This window comes from Lissotriton helveticus, chromosome 9, assembly GCF_964261635.1.
Source record: "Lissotriton helveticus chromosome 9, aLisHel1.1, whole genome shotgun sequence".
In the NCBI taxonomy this organism is placed as follows: Eukaryota; Metazoa; Chordata; class Amphibia; order Caudata; family Salamandridae; genus Lissotriton; species Lissotriton helveticus.
In genome coordinates, this window is record NC_136070.1 from 550,728,465 (window position 1) to 550,751,629 (window position 23,165).

Genomic DNA, 23,165 nt, shown 5'->3' on the forward strand with positions numbered 1-23,165 from the left:
ATTCCTGGGAAGGTCTAATAACGGATAGAAGTGTTTTGGACAAAATCCATAAGGAAAAACCTTTTGGCACTTTTTGTAACTTAGGGTTCGTTAGGGTTAGCCCTAGCAGCAGGATTGCATGTGTTTCGGGGTGTTCTATTGCAACGCAGTTCTGGGGTTTTAGAGCACTCTTGGAGCGATGCTGGCTATGGATACTTTTGCTTGCTTGCAAGTGGTTTGAATACAATCCACGGTCGGTAAGGGTGTATTTGGGCCTACTGTTACTTTCAAAGTACGTTTTGTCACCATTTTTCTGCTAGGCATCGTTTTTGGAGATCTGATTGGGGGTCTTCTACATTTTTGCGACTGGCTTTAGTAAGGGTCTTGGTGGGAGCATTGCTGGGAAGGTCACATTTTGTTCTAAAACACAGTTTACAGTACACCTACCTTGAGGGGAAAGATCCGCTATAATATTTTGGCCATACTTATTTATCCTTAAAAAGGTGACTCAGACAGAGTACGCAATTTCAAAAATATTGTACTGTCTATTAGGGAAATCAAAGTGTGACTTTTTGCACCACACAGCGTACATACCTTATATTTATTTATCAGTGGTATTGTAATAGCACTTTCTGTTTTCCGTTCAATAATTACAGGCCGGGTTTCAGTCAACATCCGCCAGGCAGACAGTGGACAGGGTGTCTTCTGTCAGTGGTCACCAACATTGATGGACGAAGCGTCAGCTGGAATGGAGGAGTGCCGCTAATAAGAGGAATTGTTTGCTGCATGCAACTTACTTACTAAATTCAACAGGACAACTCCAACAACATACAGAATACAGATACAGTATCCATTGTTTTCTTCTATGAGTGTGACTGCATGTGGTTAGCTTTAGTTTGTACCCAAAGATTTCTTTATCTTCAATTATTGTTTGTCCAGGCTGTGCTTTTTTTTTCTTCTCTCAACAAAACCTACCCAAAAAGAAACCCCCATTCCCATCCATTTTCCAAACCCTAACCCTCTACCCCCGGGCTGTGTTGTTTTGCTTGATGTCTGACTAAAATGACATCAATAATTCCACACACTTGCTGGGGAGGATAAGGTCATAGCAACAGGCTGGTGAAGGAATACGAGGATATCTTCTAGACTTACTCAGCTTCAGTACTATTTCTTCTAGTAGTAGGAGCCAATGTCAAATAAATTCAACGCAAGTACTAGTTATACTTGCAAGCAAATACTTTACCATTTGTTAGGCTACATTGTGGCACTGTTCTAGTGTACTGTCACCTGCTATATTCTCGATCGTACCGTAACCGTTGTAATGCTACAGTAAGGACAAACCAGGTTTCGTTTTCTTTTTTTCCATAGGCATGCAACTGCCACTGTGTCACACCACTAGTACCACCGCAATGAGGAAATTTCACCCGCCCTGGATTGCCAACGTTAATCCCCATTTCACGTGGAGCCAGCCCTGGGCCTAGCCCTAATTTCTAACACAAATTACAGGTAAGATAAGCGTTTGGTGGGAGGTAGTATAATGGAGTATTAGGACTAGACGAGAGATTGACGGTAGTACTACTAAGGTCCTACGACTCTTCAGGAAAACAAACTTACTGTTACACCCCCGTCCCCCACCCACCAGACTGAAAAGCAGTAAAAAACAGGTATGGTCAGATAAAGTTTAAAAAAGTATATTTATGTAGCCCTAACAAAATAATCTCCCTCAAGACCCTCCCTAACCCCAACGATTGTCTTTGAAAAGTCCCAAAAAGAACCCAACTCCCAAATCCCACCCCCCAAAAGTCTCTAAAAAAAGGGCAAGGGACACTCCACTACTGGAGGGTGCTGGTGCATTTTGCGGCATGGGCATCATACTCCTTGCGGAGGGTGGCAAGCTCGAAGCGGAGGCCCTCCACCAAGTTCTTATAGTTATGGACCTCCTGCTCCAGGTAGGACATTCGGACTCCTAGGCGGCGTTGGCGTGCCTTGCAGCTCCTGTGGGGGGCAGCTGGTCTTTTTGCTGCTTGGCGGTGGCGGTTGGCTTTGTTAGCCCGGCTCCGTACCGCTGGAGCACTGCGCATGCTGGCGGCCCGTGGGGTCACGGAGGAGGATGCAGCTGTCCCAGTCGAGGATGTTGTGGTTGCACCGGTCGACTGCGTGTCCTCCTCCTCCTCCAGGGCCACCAGCCGCCGATATTCGGCGACAGTGGCATCCAGCCTCCGTTGCTGGGCCATTCGAGCCTGCTCCCTCCGTGATGTCGATTTGGAAGGAGCAACTATATGAAGAAAGAAAGACATAGTCTGTAACCAATGCTCCTTAGCATTAATAACACAAAGTGATTGAGCCGAAAGTTGGGTCACAGTACAAGTAGCAAATTGAAAGCACAGTACATAACTATTGAGGACAGTATCTATCTAACCTCCCACTTCTGCATCCTTGCTCTAACATTAGTGGTAGTTTAATGAACAAATTCTACGACCACTATGGACTTCCATTACAGTCGACTATGACAGTACACCAGTATTATTCTTCTTCTTCTCTCTTGTTTAGGAAAATTGGTACGTTATCTTATGCAAGCCGGCAGAATGGCAGCAAAGTGAACTTGCACCCGAGAAAAACAGTTGCACACCATGATGAGTGAGACAGACTTGCGTTGCTGTACCGGTCCAGTACATGCAGGTGGTGAAGCTATTACTTTTCTATTACGGGTGGCACTGAGAATACTCAAGGGCTACTGCTTAATTAATTTACCTTTCACCCTACAGTGCAAATGAGTACTAGAAAAGGAAAATGAAGAAGCTAAATAATTTGATTATCTATCACTTCACATGGGACGTATTTGATGACATATGGGATGACTTTAGGTGCTTTGCTTAATATTGAGTGAACAGTGATACACCCACACATGAATGACGTACTACAACTAAACTAAAGTTATTAAGAGAGGTACGGAGTGTCCACCGTAATAACCGGATATATGCTGTGCTTGCAGTTGCAATACAAAGTACTGCTACTATTCATGGTAGTATTGGACAAATTTACAATTTCTTTTCCTTGCCTTCCCTACACTGGAACGGACGTGCGGGTGCGGTGTTACATGCTCTTCAAGGTAACACTTAGTTCATCCAGCGACCATCTACTCTCTCTAGATACACATGTGCTATCTAAGAGTCAGATAATACCATGCTCCAGGCATCCATTCATTCAAAGTATACGCACACATACAGTTTCTGTTTCACCCACCCAGGCTGCTGTCCTTCCACACATCCTTGCTTCATCATTGACCCAGCCATGCACCATACCATATTCTTTCCTTCCCAGCCACCTCGGGGGCCAAGCAAACACATATCATTCTTCTTTGCCAGCCATCATAAAATTTCGCGTCCCACTTACTTACACCCTTCTTTCGCTTTTCGTTCATCCCATCCATCACGTTCATCTAAGATCTTATTGGGATTCTTCTCACCAAAAACTTCACAGCTAAGTCGAAGTACATTTCGAGGAGGCTACTACTACCTGGTTGATTTGTAATACACCCGTGCAGAAAGCACACTATGCAGTCTTCAATCTCAATAAGTAAGGAATATATAGCTTACCTGTTCCCGCCACCACCGTGCGAACCCTCACAGGACCGTCCACCGGCACTTCCACCGCATCCTCCCCAGAGTCCTCCTCGCCCAACACCACCACCTCCGCGCTGGCCCCGCCACCAGATGTTACACCTACAAAGTACATTTAAGAATGTTAGAAATACACCACTCACTACTATATAATATTTGGTCTAGGAGGAATAAAGAAATTTAAAAAAAAAGAAATACAATGTAATAATTTGTAACTGTATACTCTACAGTAAAAATTTCCCTTTTTCCAGGGAAGGCTGTTGTCTTGCTGCACTTTTTGGCACAACTGTTGAAAGCTTGCTTTTTATTTTTAACACACAACACTTTTTCTCCTAACAGAAGCTTGACTTCTAAGAACACGATCAGGGTCAAGCTCAAGTTCAAACCAGGTGAGAGCTCAGCTCGACCACAAGAAATGTGTCCAATTAATCGTTAGCACTAAGCACTTTTCCATTTTCAGTTAAACGTTTACTTTTATGACAAAGTTGATTTTAATAAATGTGTTTAGTTGTAATAAAGCTTTTAAACTTAAATAGACTCTGTGGTTTTTTGTCCTCCAGACTAGAGTGGATGAGCTAAAGGTTTTGGAATTTTTGCAAGCATGAGTGCCTCTGACACTTCTTGACTGTGACTCCGTACTCTTGTCCTGCGTAGGATAATCTAATGATCATTGGGGATCAATCATCGGTGACTTCGGGAGCTAAATGACTCTGCCACACTATCTAGTCAGTAAGGAGATTGGGGGTTCTTCAAAGTCTGATATCACTGAGGTATGTGGAAAGAAAGTCTACCTGCGCCTATTATAATTGATAAACAATGCACTATTTAGTGTTCATAGTTCGGTTTGTGCAGATTTGTCCCTGCAACAGTAGTAGAATGGATTGTCCTCCTATCCAAATCAAAAGTAAAGTAGTATCTTATTCTTTCTTGGTGGTCATTCACCTTTTTATTGTTGGCAATTGTCAAAGCATAAACATTTAGAAGACTTGAAAAGACATTATGGACAATCCCAGAGGACTGCACTCAGTGCATAGAGCTATTGCTGACTAGAATGGGAGACCAATGGAATTGCCAAATGTCCAATCTTAGTTAGCTACACAGACAGACTAATAAGAATAATCTAGTAATACCACAGGGAGTCATATTCGAGGCAGGATAAGAATTTAGATCCAGTCTACAAGAAGATCAAAGACGATTTAGAAAAAATCGAATGAGGAACGCTAGGAAAAAATAGGTACTCTTTATTAAAATTAAAACTTACTGGGGCAAGCAAAGGAGCCCTCGCCTGCCCGATCCTGGCCTGCATCCTCCTGAACAGCACCCTCCTCCTCCTCCTCCTCCTGTGTCCTCTTGCCCTTGGGGGGAGCTGATGTACAACATGAAAGAAAGAAAGACCAGAAAACATGGATGAGATTTGTCAACCAAATCAAACATTTCAAAAGAACAATAACAAAATATTTTGGAGAAATAGCAAATAGATAGACAACTATTCCACGGGATCTATCTCATGTGGTATACTACGTTATTCGTATTGCCTGATTTGCGGACCGTTGACTTAGAAAGTTCCTATGTAACTCAATAAACAGACTACTAAAAAGGTTTGCCTAGGCCTGGCAGGCAGCAGTCCGCAGCACGCGAAGTGACAGACAAAGTCCATCCTGCTTGCAGATCAGTGAATACTCAAACTATCAATCCACCCACCACCACCACTATTTCTTCTTATAGCCATGTGTCTAAAGGAAGGACTGGACTTCAGTCTGTTGGGGCTGATTTAGAAGTCCCTTGCGGCTCATTTTCCTCCATTGTTGCGTGACTTTTGTGACGCAGCGGCAGAACAAAAGACTCGCCATGGTGCGGCGTATATATTAAAAAAAACGCATATGGGAGATGCATTACGTTGTAAAGCCCTGCGCCATCAGGGGGCGTTCCGGCGCAATGGAGGGCGTTCCTGCGCAGGAACGAATCCTAAAAGTGGGTGAGGGAAATCTACAAGATGTCAACCAGTCACTTTTAGGACAATGATGCGTGACTCAAACCCTGCGCCTGCTTGAAGCCGACGTACGGCTTGATGCAGAATTGGGGAGATAGGGCACCCCAGAGCATTGCTGGAGCTGCGCCATCGTTGGCACGCAACTCCATAAATGCGCCGCCTTTACGGCACAGATGCGTAAGGCTTCTGTGACGTTTTGGGCCAATGGGTGGTGGTGGCATGGCGCACAATTACTGCCGCATCCCTGCTACTTTGCAGGGATGCCCCGGTAATTGAAAATATGACCCTTAGTGTCTAGCATTACGCAGTTCTTATCTTTACACTACACTCATACATAATTTCTCAGGCCAATGAAATGAACACAAAATACAAAACAAATAAGCATAGTAGCAAGCAAGGCTACTGAGAAGGAGAGCAGTGCACCTGAAATGCATAGAAGATTTTGAAATATTATTTACCTACAATGTAATCGGCAGCATTATTGCTCTTGGTAAAGAACAAAGATTTGCAAATAACAGAGCCGGATAAAACAGAGTAGTGATGAATAGCTACTACTACTCACCAAGCCCGGGGACCTCTACGCCGAGCGCGTCCAGCAAGTCCCGTTCCCGGTCCATGACATCCGTCCAGCGGTGGGTGGCCTGGTTATAGGTGCGCCGGACCCCAGAGAGCTTAAACATGGCCCGGCACACCTTCTCCCACCGCTTCCGGCGCTCCCGGATGCCATAGCCGGTTGCGATCTTGCCGCCTCCCAGGATGGTCTTGGGGAGGCGGCGCTGGACGTAGAAGATTAGTGCGCCCACCTCCTCCGCGCTAAAGATCTCCCGTGGCACCACTTGCTCCCCCCTCAAACGCCCGCACGGGAGCCAGGCACGGGGTGCGGGACCCTTCCCCTTCTCAGGGTGCTTCCCGGCTCCCTTTACCATGGTCTGGGCAGAAATAAAGTTAAATGATAAAGAAGAAATAGAATAGTGAATAAGAAAAGAAAAGAGTTTAAAAAAGTAGTTTAAAAGTAACTAAAAGTAGCAGAAAACACAAAAATATAGAGCTAGAAAAATAGAGGGATAGATAATAAGTAAAATAGATCAAATAAACTTCAAACAAGCAAAGGATGGCAGAGATTCAGAGAGGATACAGAAAGCATGCCCAGAACCATAGCAATGAATGAGAAACAAGATGGCCGCGCCCGTTCACGACCGCGTGGGTAAGTTTGCGCGAGATTTTCCTCGCGAGCACGCGCGAAATTGTACTAGCGAGCAGCACACTTTGCGAGATTACACATAGCGGCCGGAAACGGAATTACGTCACACAAACAAGATGGCCGCGCCCGTGTACGACCGCTAGGGTAACTTGGCAAACGTATAGCTACAAGCGCCTTGCGAACACGCACAAAATCACGCGAACATACACGCCGCAAAAAAAAAATTTGTGTATTCGCAAGCATTCGCGGCTTCCGAAATAGATCTCGCACGGATTCGCGCCCCAAAAATCGCGCGAAATTGCAGAAAAAAATGATTTTTGCTAAACTGAAAGCAATGAGCAGGTGCAAAAGTTCAAACTTAACATTAGTAACATTCACTCAAGTGCTTCCTGAGGGGCCCCTCCAGAGTTCAGTTGCCTATTTGCAACTATTCTATGACCCTGCTATGACCCAAACAGCAGGCTCATAGAATAGCTACAATGTAGACCATAAAGGTCCTGTGAAAAAAAAATTGCACTGCAACAGAAAGCAAATTACAGATAAGGAAGGAAGCAGGTGCCAGCCAGACTGGAAGTTTCAAAATTACCGACACATTAATGACCCACAAATTAATTGATGGCAGTTGAAGAAGGGCAGGTGTGCTTGCTTTCAATGCAACAGAAAGCAAATTAGGAAGGAAGCAGGTGCCAGCCAGACTGGAACTTTCAAAATCACTGACACATTAATCAACCCCAACTTAATTCATGGCAGTTAAAGTAGGGGAGGTGTGCTTGCTTTTTTCAACCCCCATAATCTACAGTGATAAACAAACCTAATGGGTGGCAGTGAGGATGTACCAGAGGGTGGCATTGGTGTCCCAGATTGTGGCAGTGGTGAAACAGAGGGTGCTGTGAACCTGTGATGATAAACCAGACGTAGAAACAACATAGTCGCGGCCGTTGCGAGCCGAAAAGTAAGTTCGCAATTGCGAAATTGTCCACAAATCCTCGCGAACGCTCGCCAACACAAAAAACGGGAAAATCCGCGAGAGTTCGCATATTTTTGCGGATTGCGAATCCTTAAATCCGCAAATTCGCGTACGCGAGATCCGCTAGATCCGCCCATGCTTAATGGCAACGCAATGGTTATGAGTGCCCCAAAATCTTGCCTAGCCCCATTGAAAGCCACATTCCACACTGCGGCTAGACTTACATCCGGGGATCACGTCACTCATAACCTCAAACAACTCAACTGGCTGCCAATCAAGGCAAGGACCATACTCAAACCGGCCTCCGTAACTCTTAAAGCACTCTACACCGAAAAACCAATCTACCTCACAAATAAACTATCAAAAGCCAGCCAAAATATACCTCATTTTGCGATGCAGGGCACACTACGAAATTCATTTTATTAATTAAATTGTTTACTTACCTCCAATTATCCATATGCTGGTTTTTAGCACCCCCTACCCTGCTCCTCCCCCGCCCCGCCTCTCTTCCCCACCGCAACTCTCTCCACGTGCCGTGACTGGTGTGCGGCCTCATTCGTTCCAGTATCACTGGTGCTAGTTTAGCACAGTATCAATCCTCCCTTAGTTCACTTGCCTTCACTTAATTGGAGTGTCCCTAATTTCCACATCACGTGACATATACTCATCAATCTGGGGCCGTATTACAGTAAGTGGCCCAGGGATATATCAGGCGTTTGCGCCAGCTTTGAACACACAGGGCGCTTTGGTATTACAGAAGGGGGTGCAGACGCTTGTGCGTCCCCTTCAGTAATACCGACAGTGCTGGCGAACTTCAAGCCCCAGCGCTACCTTCAGGGGGCGTGCCCTTATTTATATAGGGGCATGCCCAATGCAAATGAGGGAATTCCTTTGCCTTTGCATCCGCGCTATATTACAGAAGCGGACACAGAGGCAAAGAAGCTCTCAGGGGGCACACTCACAGTGCGCAACCATCTAGGTGGCACACTGTGAGTGCGCCCCCTGGGAGCAGCACTCAGCAGGGGGTAAAGGGGGTCCTATAGTCCCCTCAGACATCATCTTGCAGTCACTGACTGCACCCGCCTGTAAGGGGATCTCTAATCCCCTGTAAAAGTACAGGCGGGTGCCGTCTGCACCGTGAAAACACGGATCAGCTGCACGCAGCAGCTCGAGTTTTCACCTGAATGCACTGCCCTGGGGGCAGCACGAATTCTCAGATGCCCTGGGGAAAGTGTACTAATCCTAATAGGGCGTACTTTCATTGTTTATGGTGCGCCGGGCGCAAACAATGAAAAGGCATAATACGGCCCCTGGTCTCAGTCGTTTTGTTCCATCTTTGCAAGATCATACTCTTCAAAGATTTATCTCTCACTTCAACATCCTATTCCTCACATTTTGTATCAATCTCGTTAATTCCTTGGACTCATGAGCTTTCAGAACGAGTAAGGAAAAGCATCAGACTTGCTATGTCTTTGCAAACACTAAACAGCATCACTCATTATCTTATATCCAAGCACAATTGCACAGTTGAGCATTGAGAAGCCATCAGTCAGCAAATTAATGATCATTAACATTTTAGAGGGCAGTTGTTTTATTTATCCTGGGAAGAAAGTAGTAGAGAGCCATCATCATTAATGTTATCAGTCTGAGTTTTTTACCAGTAGCACAGTTCCCTACTTCAGTTCAGTGTACAATAAGCAGCTACCTTCTTTGCTACAGATTCAAAGTAACATTTCATTATATATTCAATAAAATACTCTTGCATTTTGTTTCCTGACCCTGATAGGTAGGATGGCCTTCCTGCCTAACAACAGTTAAAAATGACGGACACTCTGTACACCTTCTCATCCCTTCCCAAACATCTTGAAAATACTTGGAATGGATGTATAGCTTAAGTGTCCTCCAATACTTCTGATTCAATTTACAGATGCTGAATTTCTCCCCATAAGCCACCAGGTCAGGAATGTGGTGATTAACAGGTTGTGCTCACAGGACTCTTGAGTAAGATGTTTTCTGCTGTTTCATTGTTGCTCGATGATTTACTCAGTTTTTTTCTTTAAAGGGAGAGGAAACAAAGACAGATAAACAGTTATAAGACTAATGTTGAAGGAATTAACCTGTTAATTAGTAAAATCTCAGCTTCAAATAATTCCTTTCTCCAACACCAGCACCCATGCCAGACACAACCTTTCCTCTTTAGAAAACATCAGGGTTGCCACTAAAATAGAGGCCCCAGTGCAGCTCCGGAGGGTCGGATGCTAAAATTGCTAAATGTGCGAAATTTTCAGGAGAACCATAGATTATGTATATGAGCATATTTAGATTAATAGTATGTAAATATGTCTTATGCGGGTCCCCTGAAAATATTGCCTGGGTCTGACCCTTCTTGACCTACTACTGACACTCCTGCATACAAGATCCCTTAAGTAGATCTAAACTAAAGCCCATTGGGACTCTTGTATGCTTTTCCCAGGATCCATACTTGATTCCTTATATCCTGCAACTTGTCTCCATCTCTACCTCAGTGACTTCAACCTCAGTCCCAACACGTATTCTAGACATGGTTTTGTTCAGGCCTTTAAAGATCTGTCATATCATCTCCACTGTTACTCAACATGAGAATGTGGAGAATTTAGTCAACACATATGCTGTTCTGGATGAACTACTAACCAACAATGACCATGAAAGTCTCAATATTGCAGTTGAATCCAAAACCTGATTGTCAATGACCGCAACTCTGTTGCTTTCAGGTGGAAAGAGGGTCTAGAGAATACAAATCTGTGTCTACTATTTGGCAAACCACTTTATCTTTACATAGTTTTATAATGCAGTCTAACTCAATATTCAATATTTTGCATTTATATTCAGATTTTATTATATTCCTAGTACATTGTATAAATGGAGAAGTGAGCATAGTCAGAGTTTTATCAATTTGGCAAACCAGACACCAATCTCAGTCACAAGTTTGTGTCACCTACTAAGATTCAGCCACTCTGTAATTAAATCTTTCCCTTCTCAGCATTGGTTCCCAAGAAATATATTTGATTTTCTGAGCATTGCATGATGTTGAGGGCAGATTTTGATCCTTCAAAAATCCACACTGTGTTTTGTTTCTTGCCATTGGTTGCTAACTCACGGATAGGTATGCAACTGTAAAGCTTTGGCCACAGACACTCTGAGTTTCTGTCTTGATACTACACCGATGAGAGCATTTTACTTTCAGAAAAAGGACGAAATCTATTTCATTTTTTCTGATGGAATACACTTTCTTTTGAAAATACAGCAATACAGTTATAAACATTACTTTAAAAAAAATGCAAGTTTATTTTAATCTTTTTCCACATGTGGCAATGCACTACTTCACTGTACTATTGACCAGACTGATTAAAACAAAAACATCAATAACTATGTGTGACAAATCCTATTAATCTCATTGATGATTTCCCATGTATTTTCAAGTGCCTATTCCACAGTCTTTGAAATCATAGACAGATTCGCCCCTCCCTCATTTCAGTCTCATGTCTCAACAACCCTTATACCCAAAGACACCCCCATCCACATACCATCACTGTCTCACCACAGAATAGCACAACTCTCAGCATCTCAAGACTCAAATTATCACCTGATGCATTCTGCAAGTCCCTAAAGAATGTGCAGAAGGCACTAAATGGAAAGGGGCGACCGCTCGGTCCCCCCGAACGTATGGATGGGGGCCCGAACCTCCCGGGAAGCCATTTTGGGCGGGGTGGGCGTGGCCCGGCTGGTATGCCCAAAGCGGCGTAGCCGGAGCGCGCCTTCTCCCGCCCGAGAGGGGTTGTCCTAGACACCTCGAAGGAAGACCACGCCCAGTAGGCGTATCAGGGACGGGTACACGCCCTCCCGCAGAAGGATAAAGGAGCGGGAACCCAGAAGATCGTCCTCTTGTTCCTCGGATCGGAAGGCTGCACCCACTCGTTGCTCGTGAGCCCTCGACGGAACAAGCAGCAATTTTGACCCACCCACCAGCCCCTGATAGCAAATGTTTGGAGAAAATAAAGTTTTCTGAGTGATGAAAGTATAGGCCTTTCCTTTTCCTTGGTAGAGTGAATAAAGGAATGTTGAGAATGTAAATATGGTTTGCATTGGAGAAATTTCTTCTTGCAGGAATGATCAGTAATAGCAGTAAGATGATGTGGAATTTTTTCTTTTTAGTAGGTAAACAACTGTCGTATTTATTTGTCGGGCGGTAAGGTCATGATCGGTGAGCAGGAATTTAAAGGTGCCTAGAGTGGGGCGCCACCCACAATGGATGGCAGCGCCCGGGGGAAGACGGCCATTGGCCCCTTCCACGGGGAGGCGGCACCCACTAAGGATGGGGCGCCTAGGGGGAGATGGCCATGGGCCCCTCCCAGGGGGGGAGGCGGTTAAATGCCCCTCCTGACTAATTTCCCGGGGGCCGGATATCCGCGACGGCGGATAGAGAGTATGGGGTGGGGGGGAGAGTCCACGCTGTCCTTCCTACAGAGACCTCATACGGGAACTCGGACGACCCTTAAGATGGCGTCGAGTAGAAAGGGGGCCCCCACAACGACAAGGGAAGTTACAGTTGGCAATGAGGGTAGAGCCCTCTGCGCATGCGCCGCTCACACGGTGAGGGCGGGAGTTTGTAGTAGGGATCTGACACTGGTTAAGACCTTGCCGTTGGCCCTTAATGCTAGGATGTACAATTTGAATTAGAGTGTATGCATTTTCAGGATGTTAGCCAAAAGTACATGACTGCATCGAAATGTAATAAATGTCAAATTGTACATAATGCATAATGATGAAACTTTTAATTTAATGTTTTAAATTTTGTTTCATATTTTAATAAATACGGCCGGGAGGGTGACTCCCTCCCGTCTTCCAAAAGTTCAACGATTGTCCGACTTCCCATCCTTGGGGATGTGTGTTGGGAGGGGGTGGCGGGCATCCCGGCCATATACCTCTTCAACCCCCTAGAACATGTTCTCAAATGACCAGCCTTGTTCCCTCTTCAATAATGCCTTCTGTAAGCACTCAACAAGTCTTATATCTTTGGCACCTTCACTCTGAAAGCCGAGCAGCCCAATCCATCCTTGATCCCACTAACCAGATCCTATACATAAAAATGCATGCTCACCTCTACCATGGTTGAATTTAAGAGCAGTGCTCCTGTATTTTCATCAGTGGTTTTGTGAGTTATTTGTGTTGCTTAGTGGAACTCCCCTCTTTGATTCCCCTTCTTTGCGCCCTTGTATCTTTTCTTCTTTTTCAGTGAGTGCCCCTCTATCACCACTTTCACCTTTTGCATCTTTCCACTTCATTTTTGGCTCAACTTTATATTTGTTTTTCTGTGTCACTCTTCTTTCCTTTAGTACATTTTTTGCTCGCTAGGTCTGTTTACCCATTGCACCCTTGTAACTTCTGCCACATTTCCTTCCTGATTTTTCACTTTGCTTAGTGTTTGTTGTCCCCTTTTCTCTTTCCAGGCTCTGGTTATCTATCCCTTCAAGATTCAATAGACCCAGAAACCGTCTGCTGCAGCCAATGTTTAGGTCTCGCTGTAGCCAATGCACTTGCGCATTGCTTCTGCGAGAAATTATGTAGGGGCTCCAGGTAAGCCTACAAGAGGGCTTTGGAATGCGGGTTATGGCCAGTGCATGTGAGGCATTCAAGCGCGAAGCTGGCATCTGGACTGCTTTCCCCAGCGCGCTTGGCCTCACTTCCTACTCCCCATCTTACTTTCGTTATAGCTCACACCCCATACGTTCGTTCCTTCCCACCCTTCCTTTGATGCCAGAGGGCGTTGGAATGCGGATTATGGCCAGTGCATGTGCCTCACCATTTGCTCCCCCGCCCCCCCATCAGACTTCAAAGGCTGCCGCTCCCCCTCCCCCCATCAGACTTGAAAGGAATGCACTCCCCGGCCCGCTATCTTGTTCTTTTAGCCCTACACTCACCATGCATTAGATAAAGCTCACCAGTGGGCCTTTTGCCCCTCAATAAAAGCTCCTCTCCTCACGTCTCTTTCTCACTCTCACTCTCGCACCCATGCTCTTTCTGTTACTCCTTGCTCTCTTTATCTCCATTCCTCCCCTGTAGTTCTCCCACATTCTCGCGCTCTCCCTCACTCTCCCCGTAACATCCCTCTCGCTAACCTACTTTCCATTTCGATGCTGAATATTGAAAAATATAAGCAGTCGCCAGGTGTTTTTAACTAATTTTTTCACTTTCTACGTGCGCACCACTCGTGTGTTATTTTTTTCTCCTCCTACCCCTCCCTCTACGTCTCTTTCTCGCTCTCGCACCCACGCTCTTTCTGTTACTCATTGCTCTCCCTCCAACTCCACCCTCCATCTCCAACTCCAAGTCCACCCTCCAACTCCAACTCCATCCTCCAACTCCACCCTCCAACTCCACCCTCCAACTCCAACTCCACCCTCCAACTCCACCCTCCAACTCCACCCTCCAACTCCACCTTCCAACTCCACCCTCAAACCCAACCCTCCAACTCCACCCTCCAACTCCACCCTCCAACTCCACCCTCCAACTCCACCTCCAACTCTACCCTCAAACTCCACCCTCCAACTCCACCCTCCAACCTCTAGCTCCACCCTCCAACTCCACCCTCCACCCTCCAACTCTACCCTCCAACTCCACCCTCCAACTCCACACTCTAACTCCAACTCCAACCTCCAACTCCACCCTCCAACTCCAACTCCACCCTCCAACTCCAACTCCACCCTCCAACTACAACTCCACCCTCCAACTACAACTCCACCCTCCAACTCCAACTCCAACCTCCAACTCCACCCTCCAAATCCACCCTCCAAATCCACCCTCCAACTCCACCCTCCAACTCCAACTCCACCCTCCAACTCCACCCTCCAACTCCAACTCCACCCTCCAACTCCACCCTCAAACTCCACCCTCCAACTCCAACTCCACCCTCCAACTCCACCCTACAACTCCAACTCCACCCTACAACTCCACCTCCACCCACCAACTCCACCCTTCAACTCCAACTCTACCCTCCAACTCTACCCTCCAACTCCAACTCCACCCTCTAACTTCAACTCCACTCTCCAACTCCACCCTCCAACTCCAACTCCACCCTCCAACTCCAACTCCACCCTCCAACTCCAACTCCGCCCTCCAACTCCACCCTCCAACTCCAACTGCACCCTCCAACTCCAACTCCAGCTCCACCCTCCAACTCCACCCTCCAACTCCACCCTCCAACTCGAACTGCACCCTCCAACTCCACCCTCCAACTCCACCCTCCAACTCCAACTCCAACCTCCAACTCCACCCTCCAACTCACCCTCCAACTCCACCCTCCAACTCCACCCTCCAACTCCACCCTCCAACTCCACCCTCCAACTCCACCCTCCAACTCCACCCTCCAACTCCACCCTCCAACTCCAACTCCACCCTCCAACTCCAACTTCACCCTCCAACTCCACCCTCCAACTCCTACTCCACCCTCCAACTCTAACTCCACCCTCTAACTCCAAGTCCACCCTCCAACTCCAACTCCACCCTCCAACTCCACCCTCCAACTCCACCATCCAAATCCACCCTTCAACCCCACCTCCACCCTCCAACTCCACCCTCCATCACTCAGGGACACCACCACATCACTCAGGGGCACCACCACATCACTCAGGAGCACCACCACATTACTCAGGGGCACCACCACATCACTCGGGGACACCACCACATCACTCGGGGACACCACCACATCACTCGGGGACACCACCACATCACTCAGGGACACCACCACATCACTCAGGGACACCACCACATCACTCGGGAACACCACCACATCACTCGGGGACGCCACCACATCACTCGGGGACACCACCACATCACTTGGGGACACCAACACATCACTCAGGGGCATCACTCAGGGGCACCACCACATCACTCAGGGACACTACCACATCACTCAGGGACACCACCACATCACTCAGGGGCACCACCACATCACTCAGGGGCACCACCACATCACTCAGGGGCACCACTCAGGGGCACCACTCAGGGACACCACCCCATCACTCGGGGACACCACCACATCACTTGGAGACACCATCACATCACTCTGGGACACCACCGCATCACTCGGGGACACCACCACATCACTCTGGGAACACCACCATATCACTCAGGAACACCACCACATCATTCAGGGACACCACCACATCACTCGGGGACACCACCACATCACTCTGAGACACCACCACATCACTCTGGGACACCACCACATTACTCTGGGACACCACCACATCACTCTAATACACCACCACATCACTCTTATACACCACCTCATCTCTAACCCTGGGCGTAGTAGGCGTAGTGGGGCTACGCGAAGCTACGCAAAGTGGGCAAGAAACTACGTCCACCTATGCACTTCACTTAGCCCCACTACGCGCCACCCGCCTCCCTCCCGCCCTCCCTAAATACTACCCGCCTCCCTCCCGCCCTCCCTAAATACTTAAATAACCTTCTTAAAAAGAATAAAAACAACTTACCTTGTCCACTGCGTCTCCGGGGCTCCCTCTTGTAAGCGCGCCACCATCTTGGATACTAATGCGCATGCGCGGCCGCCCGCCCATGCGCATTTCTCGTGAGAAATGCGCATGCGCGGGCGGCCGCGCATGTGCATTAGTGTCCGAGACGGTGGCGCGAATACGAGAGGGAGCCCCGGGGACGCAGCCGATAAGGTTAGTGGTTTTTATTCTTTTTAAAAGTGTTATTTGAGTATTTAGGGAGGGCGGGAGGGAGGCGGGTGGCGGGCAACTTCGCTACGCCCACGGAGTGGGCGTAGTGTTGCCTGCTACGCCTACTTTGCAAATGGCGAAGTAGGCCGTGGGCGTAGCGAAGTACTACGCCCAGGGTTACTCATCTCTCTAATACACCACCACATCACTCAGCCCAACCACATCATCACTCAGCACCACAACAGCACTGTCCTTGCTTGCTACCAACAAGCATTTCCATAGCCAATAGGACTCGCATTAGGAAAGTGTTAGCTATTGGCTTTGTGAATAACGATGCTATTAATTTATATATTTTCAAAGTCAACACATATTAAAATAAATGTGTCATTTACAATACCGATAGCTCACACTTTCCTAATGCAAGACCTATTGCATTGCAAATGCTTGTTATTTGTTTCGACCGATCCCTGTTTTTTCATCTTTATCTTTTTTTTCTTACTAGGACTAAAGTTTTAAGAATTGTAGAGTTTTTTTTCTTATTGCTATTGCAAGCACAGGATTTTATCTAGGAAACCTTTTCTTCATGGAAATCATTTGTCCACATTTCTCAATTTTTACAACATGTAGATTCACTAGCCTGGGGATCATTAGACTGTTAAAATGTAAATATTTGAAGAGTCAAGAGAAATGTAAATGAATTTCCCTCTTATTTCACCACTATGATATAAGCTATCCTCTCTCTGCATGGTTCCTCCCAATACTTTTCAGCCTTCTTACACATACCCTGTAGTTCCTTCTTTCTGGTACTCAAGAAAGTGAACTATGTTAGGTCACTTGGAACATCACACGCTATCCACCTTTCAATCAACTTCCACAAAATGCAATGCTTAAAATCAACTCTCTCTCATGTTTAATATTTGTTCAATTTAGCCCTATGAAATTGTTTCTTCTCAAATCTTAAACTCTGTGATTTATCTTCTGCCTTTTGCATAGAAGATCATGATTTCATTGCCATTTCCCAATTTGGACTGAGTGTTATAGATACAATACTCCCCACTTCCTCTCTTGCATAGTCAACCTGTCATTTATAATTTACTCATCTTCAATCAAACCCCCATCATTTCCTTTTCTATATGTGTCTCACAGAGCTGCATGCTCATCCTGTCTCATCTCTACTTCGACAACATCATGTCCAATTTTATTTCACTTTTTACAATTTATAGATGCTACACCTATCTACTTTTCTTTCCTCACACTCTGCCATCACATACATACCGTCCTCACACAGTATCACCGCTATTGCTCTGTGAATGGTTGTGTACTGTTTCATGAAGGATCCCCTCCTGAGCCAAAGTCACATATTTCTTCTTCTAACCTGATTCACCAATTACCCTCCCTAATTATACCAGTAAGCCCTCACCAAGCTAGTAATCTCAATGTCTAGTTTGAGAGCCAAGAAGTGTGGCTCAATGGTTAGAGCAGCAGACCCTGATGCAGAGGTCCAGCCCGGGACCAGGGTTCAATTCCCCACATCGGCGGGTCTTGGGCTCAAAAATTCCACGGACCTGATAATTCTCGCTCGGTGCCTATTCCAATCATGGAGTCCCCCTCTGCAACTCTGGGCAATAGCTTGCTTAATCTCCACAACGGCCCCCACAACGCTAAGGATGCCTGGCCTCCACCTTGGAGGTGCCCAGGAGTGGACACCTCATAGGGAAAGCCAGGATGGGTTCCACAGCGGTATTCGTACAAGTGCCTTGAGACCCTTGCGGGTGAGTAGTGCGCTATACAAGTATCAATGTACTTACTTTACCACATAACCAGTATCCCAAAAGCCTCTGTCACTTCATTATAACTCCTCAATATCCACAAGGTCTGTCTCCTCACTTCCATTATATTCCCCCAGGTACCTGACACTAAACCTCCCTAAGTACTTATCCTAGCTAACTGAGAAAGTGTTCAACTTGGCTGATTTTACTTGCACAAGTCCACAGAACATTTTCTTATTGGCACGGCTTAGCAAACCAGAGCCCTTTTTAGACTCCTCACAATTAATTTTGGAGTAATCAACAGACTGCTCATTAGTACATCGCGGAATCAATAACCCTTCACAGCTCTTGCTATCCACATTTGTCTCATTCAACATTGCCCTCTGCCATTTGGTTTGCGTTATTCTCTCCCCCTCCACCCTTCCACTTGAGAATACTTACGGTTAATGTGAGGGACCAAATATTCCTCCTTACCTTTAGAACATCCTTCAAAATATTTGAAAGTTCAATTCAGACCCTGCTGTCATGAAGTAAATCCTGATCATCTGTATATTAGCACAGTAATATTTAGTTACATTATTCCCGGTGAACCAGACAGCCAATGGGGGATCACCACTGCTGATAACACGACAGAGTCTATGCTCAGAGTTTAACACATGTTTAAGACTCTAATAGTGCACAACTGAAATGTATAGGTGAAAATCAATTTGGAATACAGCTTACATAAAGTCTGGTTTACACACAAAGCAACTTCCAGAAAAGGGGGGGCCACTCGGCCCCCACGCACACATGGCTGGGCCCGGCCCCCCCTCCCCCCTTACACCAGTGCTGGTTGGCTGCGCGTCCCGCCGGTTGCCCCGGAGGCAGTTTTGCGCTTCCGGGGCAAGGGGGCGGGATCGCGGTTTAGGGGGTGTTTAACAACCTGGGGAGCGCGGGAAGCGGCCTCTTTGTGCCCGCGCTCCCCGGGCTCGCTCCTCGCCCCGCCATTAATTTTCTTTTCTTTCCCCCTTTTGCAGGTACTACGGCGCGGGCGTGCTTCACTGCGTGTGCTCACCGGGCCAGGAATTACGGAGGCAGAAGAGCGAGTAACCAGCTGTGGCGGTATTCGGGGGAGCAGTGCAAGCAGTGTTTTAGGTCACTTCAGCCTCGCTAGGAGGCTGTCATTTAATGTTGTTCTTGTTTTTTCGTAAAGGCAGAAGAAGGAACGAGTTTGAAATACCATTCTCGAGGAAAAAATGGTGATAACAGAGGGGCTCCGTCGGAACGGCAAGGAGCTGCAGATGGCATGGGCGGTTCACGTGGGACTCACAATGCTCAGGGCAGCAACAGTTTATTTCCCGAGGTCGTGCAAGCCAGGAATTCTGCTGTCGTCATGAGGGCCGGCTGGGGGTATTGGATTGGGACCGACGCCGAATGCTGCAGTCTCTCGTGCTCGGCACCGGAAGGGTGAGTGTACATGATGCCCCGGGATGCATTGTGGAGCAGCTGTTGCATGGTTTGGCGTCGCGCACAGACTGCGCTGTGATGATGGTTTATGAATTTAGCTCGGGGGTAGAGCGCGTAATGTGAATGCACCCCCTCTCCTGAAGTGATGGCATGTGTAGTCTGCAACATAAACGAGTGTGTGGTGGCGGTGCAGCTGCTACTCTGTAATTGTGGCATGAACTCGGTATTATGGCATTTTACATGAGCGCCAGTTGCGTTACACCAGTTCATGCTCATATAATTTTTTTAAATCAGGGAGATGAAGTGATTTGCCCGGAATAAAAGCATGTTAAGGCCCATGTACCAAGGGCCAGCTTGGTCTGTTCTCATGTAGAGTTCCTAAACAGATTTAGGACTGTGCTCGTGAGCTGACCTGAGCAAAAAGATTGTGAGCTGGAGCCAAGCTGCTACAAGAAAACATGATGAGATTTGAGCAGCAGCGTGTTAGAAGTAGAGGTCTGTCCTTGAAATGCACTTGGCAAAAGAATCAGCTTAGCTCACGGCTTTGAGTGTCCTATGGGTGAGCAGTCGCTCTGTCTCACCAGTACTGGAAGGTGTGGACCAGCTGCGAACAATCACAGATTGTGTTCACTGAAAGGTTGAGTCTCCTGATCTTAGTGTGACCTGCGTAGTGCTTATTCTGTCTGTAAACATGAAGCGCTGAGTAGCCAGAATCGGACATACTGTTGACAATGAGTGTTAAATGTTTCTCCTTTGGAAACCTCGCAGCCTTTTAGCTTGTGATTAAGCCTGCATGACACACGTCTCTTTTGCACTAGGGAGAATTTGTGGCCTTCGCAGCAGTGCCCCAAAGTGTATATTATAGAATAGTGAATCACTCGGAGCTCTCACGTTTCCGAGGTTCATGCGTGAAAGGCTTAGCAATCCTTCTGGCTTCCTTTCCATTCTGATGCTAGTAGTCGTGCTTGTATAATGAGACAGACAAGACTGCACGTGCCGGAATGCAAAGAAAGAAACTGGAAGCTACTCACGCGCGGATATTGGAGGCTAGAACAGCGTTACTGCTCACCAATATTACAAGAACTCTTCACTTGTGACAAATAGCAGGACAAATCCGTTTGTCCAACATGTGCTGCTTGTTTAGAATTGGAATGGAGTAAACTGTACTTGCACGATGGAAATTTGGTATTTATACACACAAGTGGCAAAAACAATGAAAAATCAGTTTGCCTTTTTCACACTTTGTTCGTTGTTTTTCTGTTGAAACATTCACTATGATGCATGGAAAATGGTTTAGAAGCTTTCAATGGTCCAACAGGTGCAGTGACACAGGGGCCCAAAGTTCTAGGAACCCCTCTAAACACCTAATATTGCTACATTTTGCCACTGAACAGGCAGTGACAAGTACTGGTATCTTGCGGACAACAGGGTCATGATTTGAAAGGTGCAGGGGCGCCAAGTCAAAGAATTGTCAGAATCCCTCTAAACATTTAAGGTGGCTATTACATAGGTAGTGGTGTTGTACCCGTGCTAGTTCAGTAGGTACAGCATACGTTCCTTCCCGTCGAGGTGATGGGTTCAAGCTCCACGTCGGGCGTAGCAGTCTGTTTTCCTATGCGTTCGTATAAGTTAAAAACAGGATTCGGTACTAAATACGCAATTTAAAATAATCCGACAAGTGTGTTCATTCTGCTCTGTTTACAAAATATGTCGAGGTACCAATTAGAGTGTTTCTTTCTTTTAGTTACTCTACACATAAAGGTGGATGTACATTGTAATACTGCAGTGCACTCACTTGATGATGTTACCATTGCACAATCTTACAAGGGGGGGTGGCATTTATTTAGTAGGTGTGATAGTAATGTCAAGCCCAGCGCAGGCAGGGGCACGGGGTGAGGCTAACTGTCAGGGCCGCCTGACTAGGACCCATGCCCATTTTTTTCTACTTTAAAAATTTAGCACTGTGGGATCTAACTAGCTCTACCCAGTTGAAAAGCCCTGGTACACTTTTCGAGTGTGTGTGCGGCAGTCTGCTATGCTCCCATTGTAATACAAATGAAATCTGTACAGTGCCGCCACCCCTGGCGGCTAGGACTGCACTCTACCAACCAAATATAAACATTTGATCATGCGAGAGAGAGCCAGGTGTGGAAGTACAATTCCCTGCTCGTTCCTAATATTGAGCCATGATTTCTCTGCTGCTTTATTGCACAAGCTATGCAGCACTTTACCTCCGGATAGACTTGAACTGGGTGCTTTCTTGGGTAGGGATGGAGCTATACTTCACTGAGGGCACTAACGAGTTGAACTAATCTAGTGTGCCAATGATGTTGAGAGTGCTATAAAGGGGAGCTGCATTCCAGCCAAACTTGAGGGGAATTATGGGAGCATAGTGGGAGAAAGTTGCCTGGCATATGCTGTCCAATATGCTAGTGGGCACATTGCACCAGTCCAAACGACCCTTATTGATGGTAGGTTAAAGACAACCGTATTAGAATACTATCCTAGTGGTAGCTATGGAGAGCAGCCTTCAGGCTAAATCTTGGAGGAATGTAAAGCAGCTTGTTTTACCAGTCTATAATCTCATGAATGAGTAAATGAAAGGAGAACCACACCAGGTGTAGATAAAATATATGTATGTGTTCTAAACACATCGCTCTAGTCCCTTTATGAGGCTAGAGGCAAATAATTACAGTCAGTAAACTTATTTAACACACAGTAAATTAGCACAAATGCGTTGAGCTAGAACTGCGGGGGCCACCAGGAATCACACAAGGTAGTGACACATGGGGACCCACGCGAAGGAAAAGCTTTTATCTCACAGGTCTTCTCATTTTAGTACTACTATCAATGGCATCAACCGATCTGATAGTTTCAACAAGCGTGGAACTTATCCACGCTAATGACCACTTTCTTGGGGTCCTGATAATCCTACACACCCTGGCCCCTGTCGTCACACCTTCAAAGGTGTCCAAGAGCCCAGTTGCGGCATCACATAGGCAGTGGGGGGGCGGGTGTCTTAGCCCTAGGCTCCATGTGCTGGTAGTGTGCTTGGTATTGACAGTAGGTAATCATGGAGGGGCTATGGCATTCACTGTAGCCTGCAGGCTTATCTTAGGCAAGGTGATACTAATAGGCACCACACGGTATAAGCAATGGGGAGGGCCGGTGTCTATAGCCCTAAGCGCCAGGTGCTGGTAGTTGGCTTGGTATTGACAGTAGGTAATCATGGGGCGGCTATGGCATTCACTGTAGCCTACAGGCTTAGTCTTAGGCAAGGTTATACTAATAGGCAACACACGGTAGCATTGAGTTAACTGCTGGGGTTCATCTCAGATAAAGCCTAGCATCTGAGGACATTGAATGCAGACACGGGTGGGGCAGCTACTTTGGCGGACGTTGACATACCGCAACATAGTCGTATTGCGGTGCGCAATCATTTGCAGACTTATAACATCCTTGTCGATGGCATG

General features: G+C 46.6%; 1 protein-coding gene across 1 annotated transcript in view; it reads right to left on the reverse strand.

The window, feature by feature from the left end:
* Positions 1–9,339: 9,339 nt before the first annotated feature.
* The window catches only part of LOC144781543 (solute carrier family 22 member 6-A-like), a 623,507-nt gene continuing 609,681 nt past the window's right edge, over positions 9,340–23,165 (reverse strand). The window contains exon 10 of the mRNA XM_078660448.1: positions 9,340–9,811. Within this exon, the coding sequence (XP_078516574.1) occupies positions 9,730–9,811 (82 nt within the window). The 3' untranslated portion in view covers positions 9,340–9,729. The remainder of the gene's footprint in view (positions 9,812–23,165) is intronic.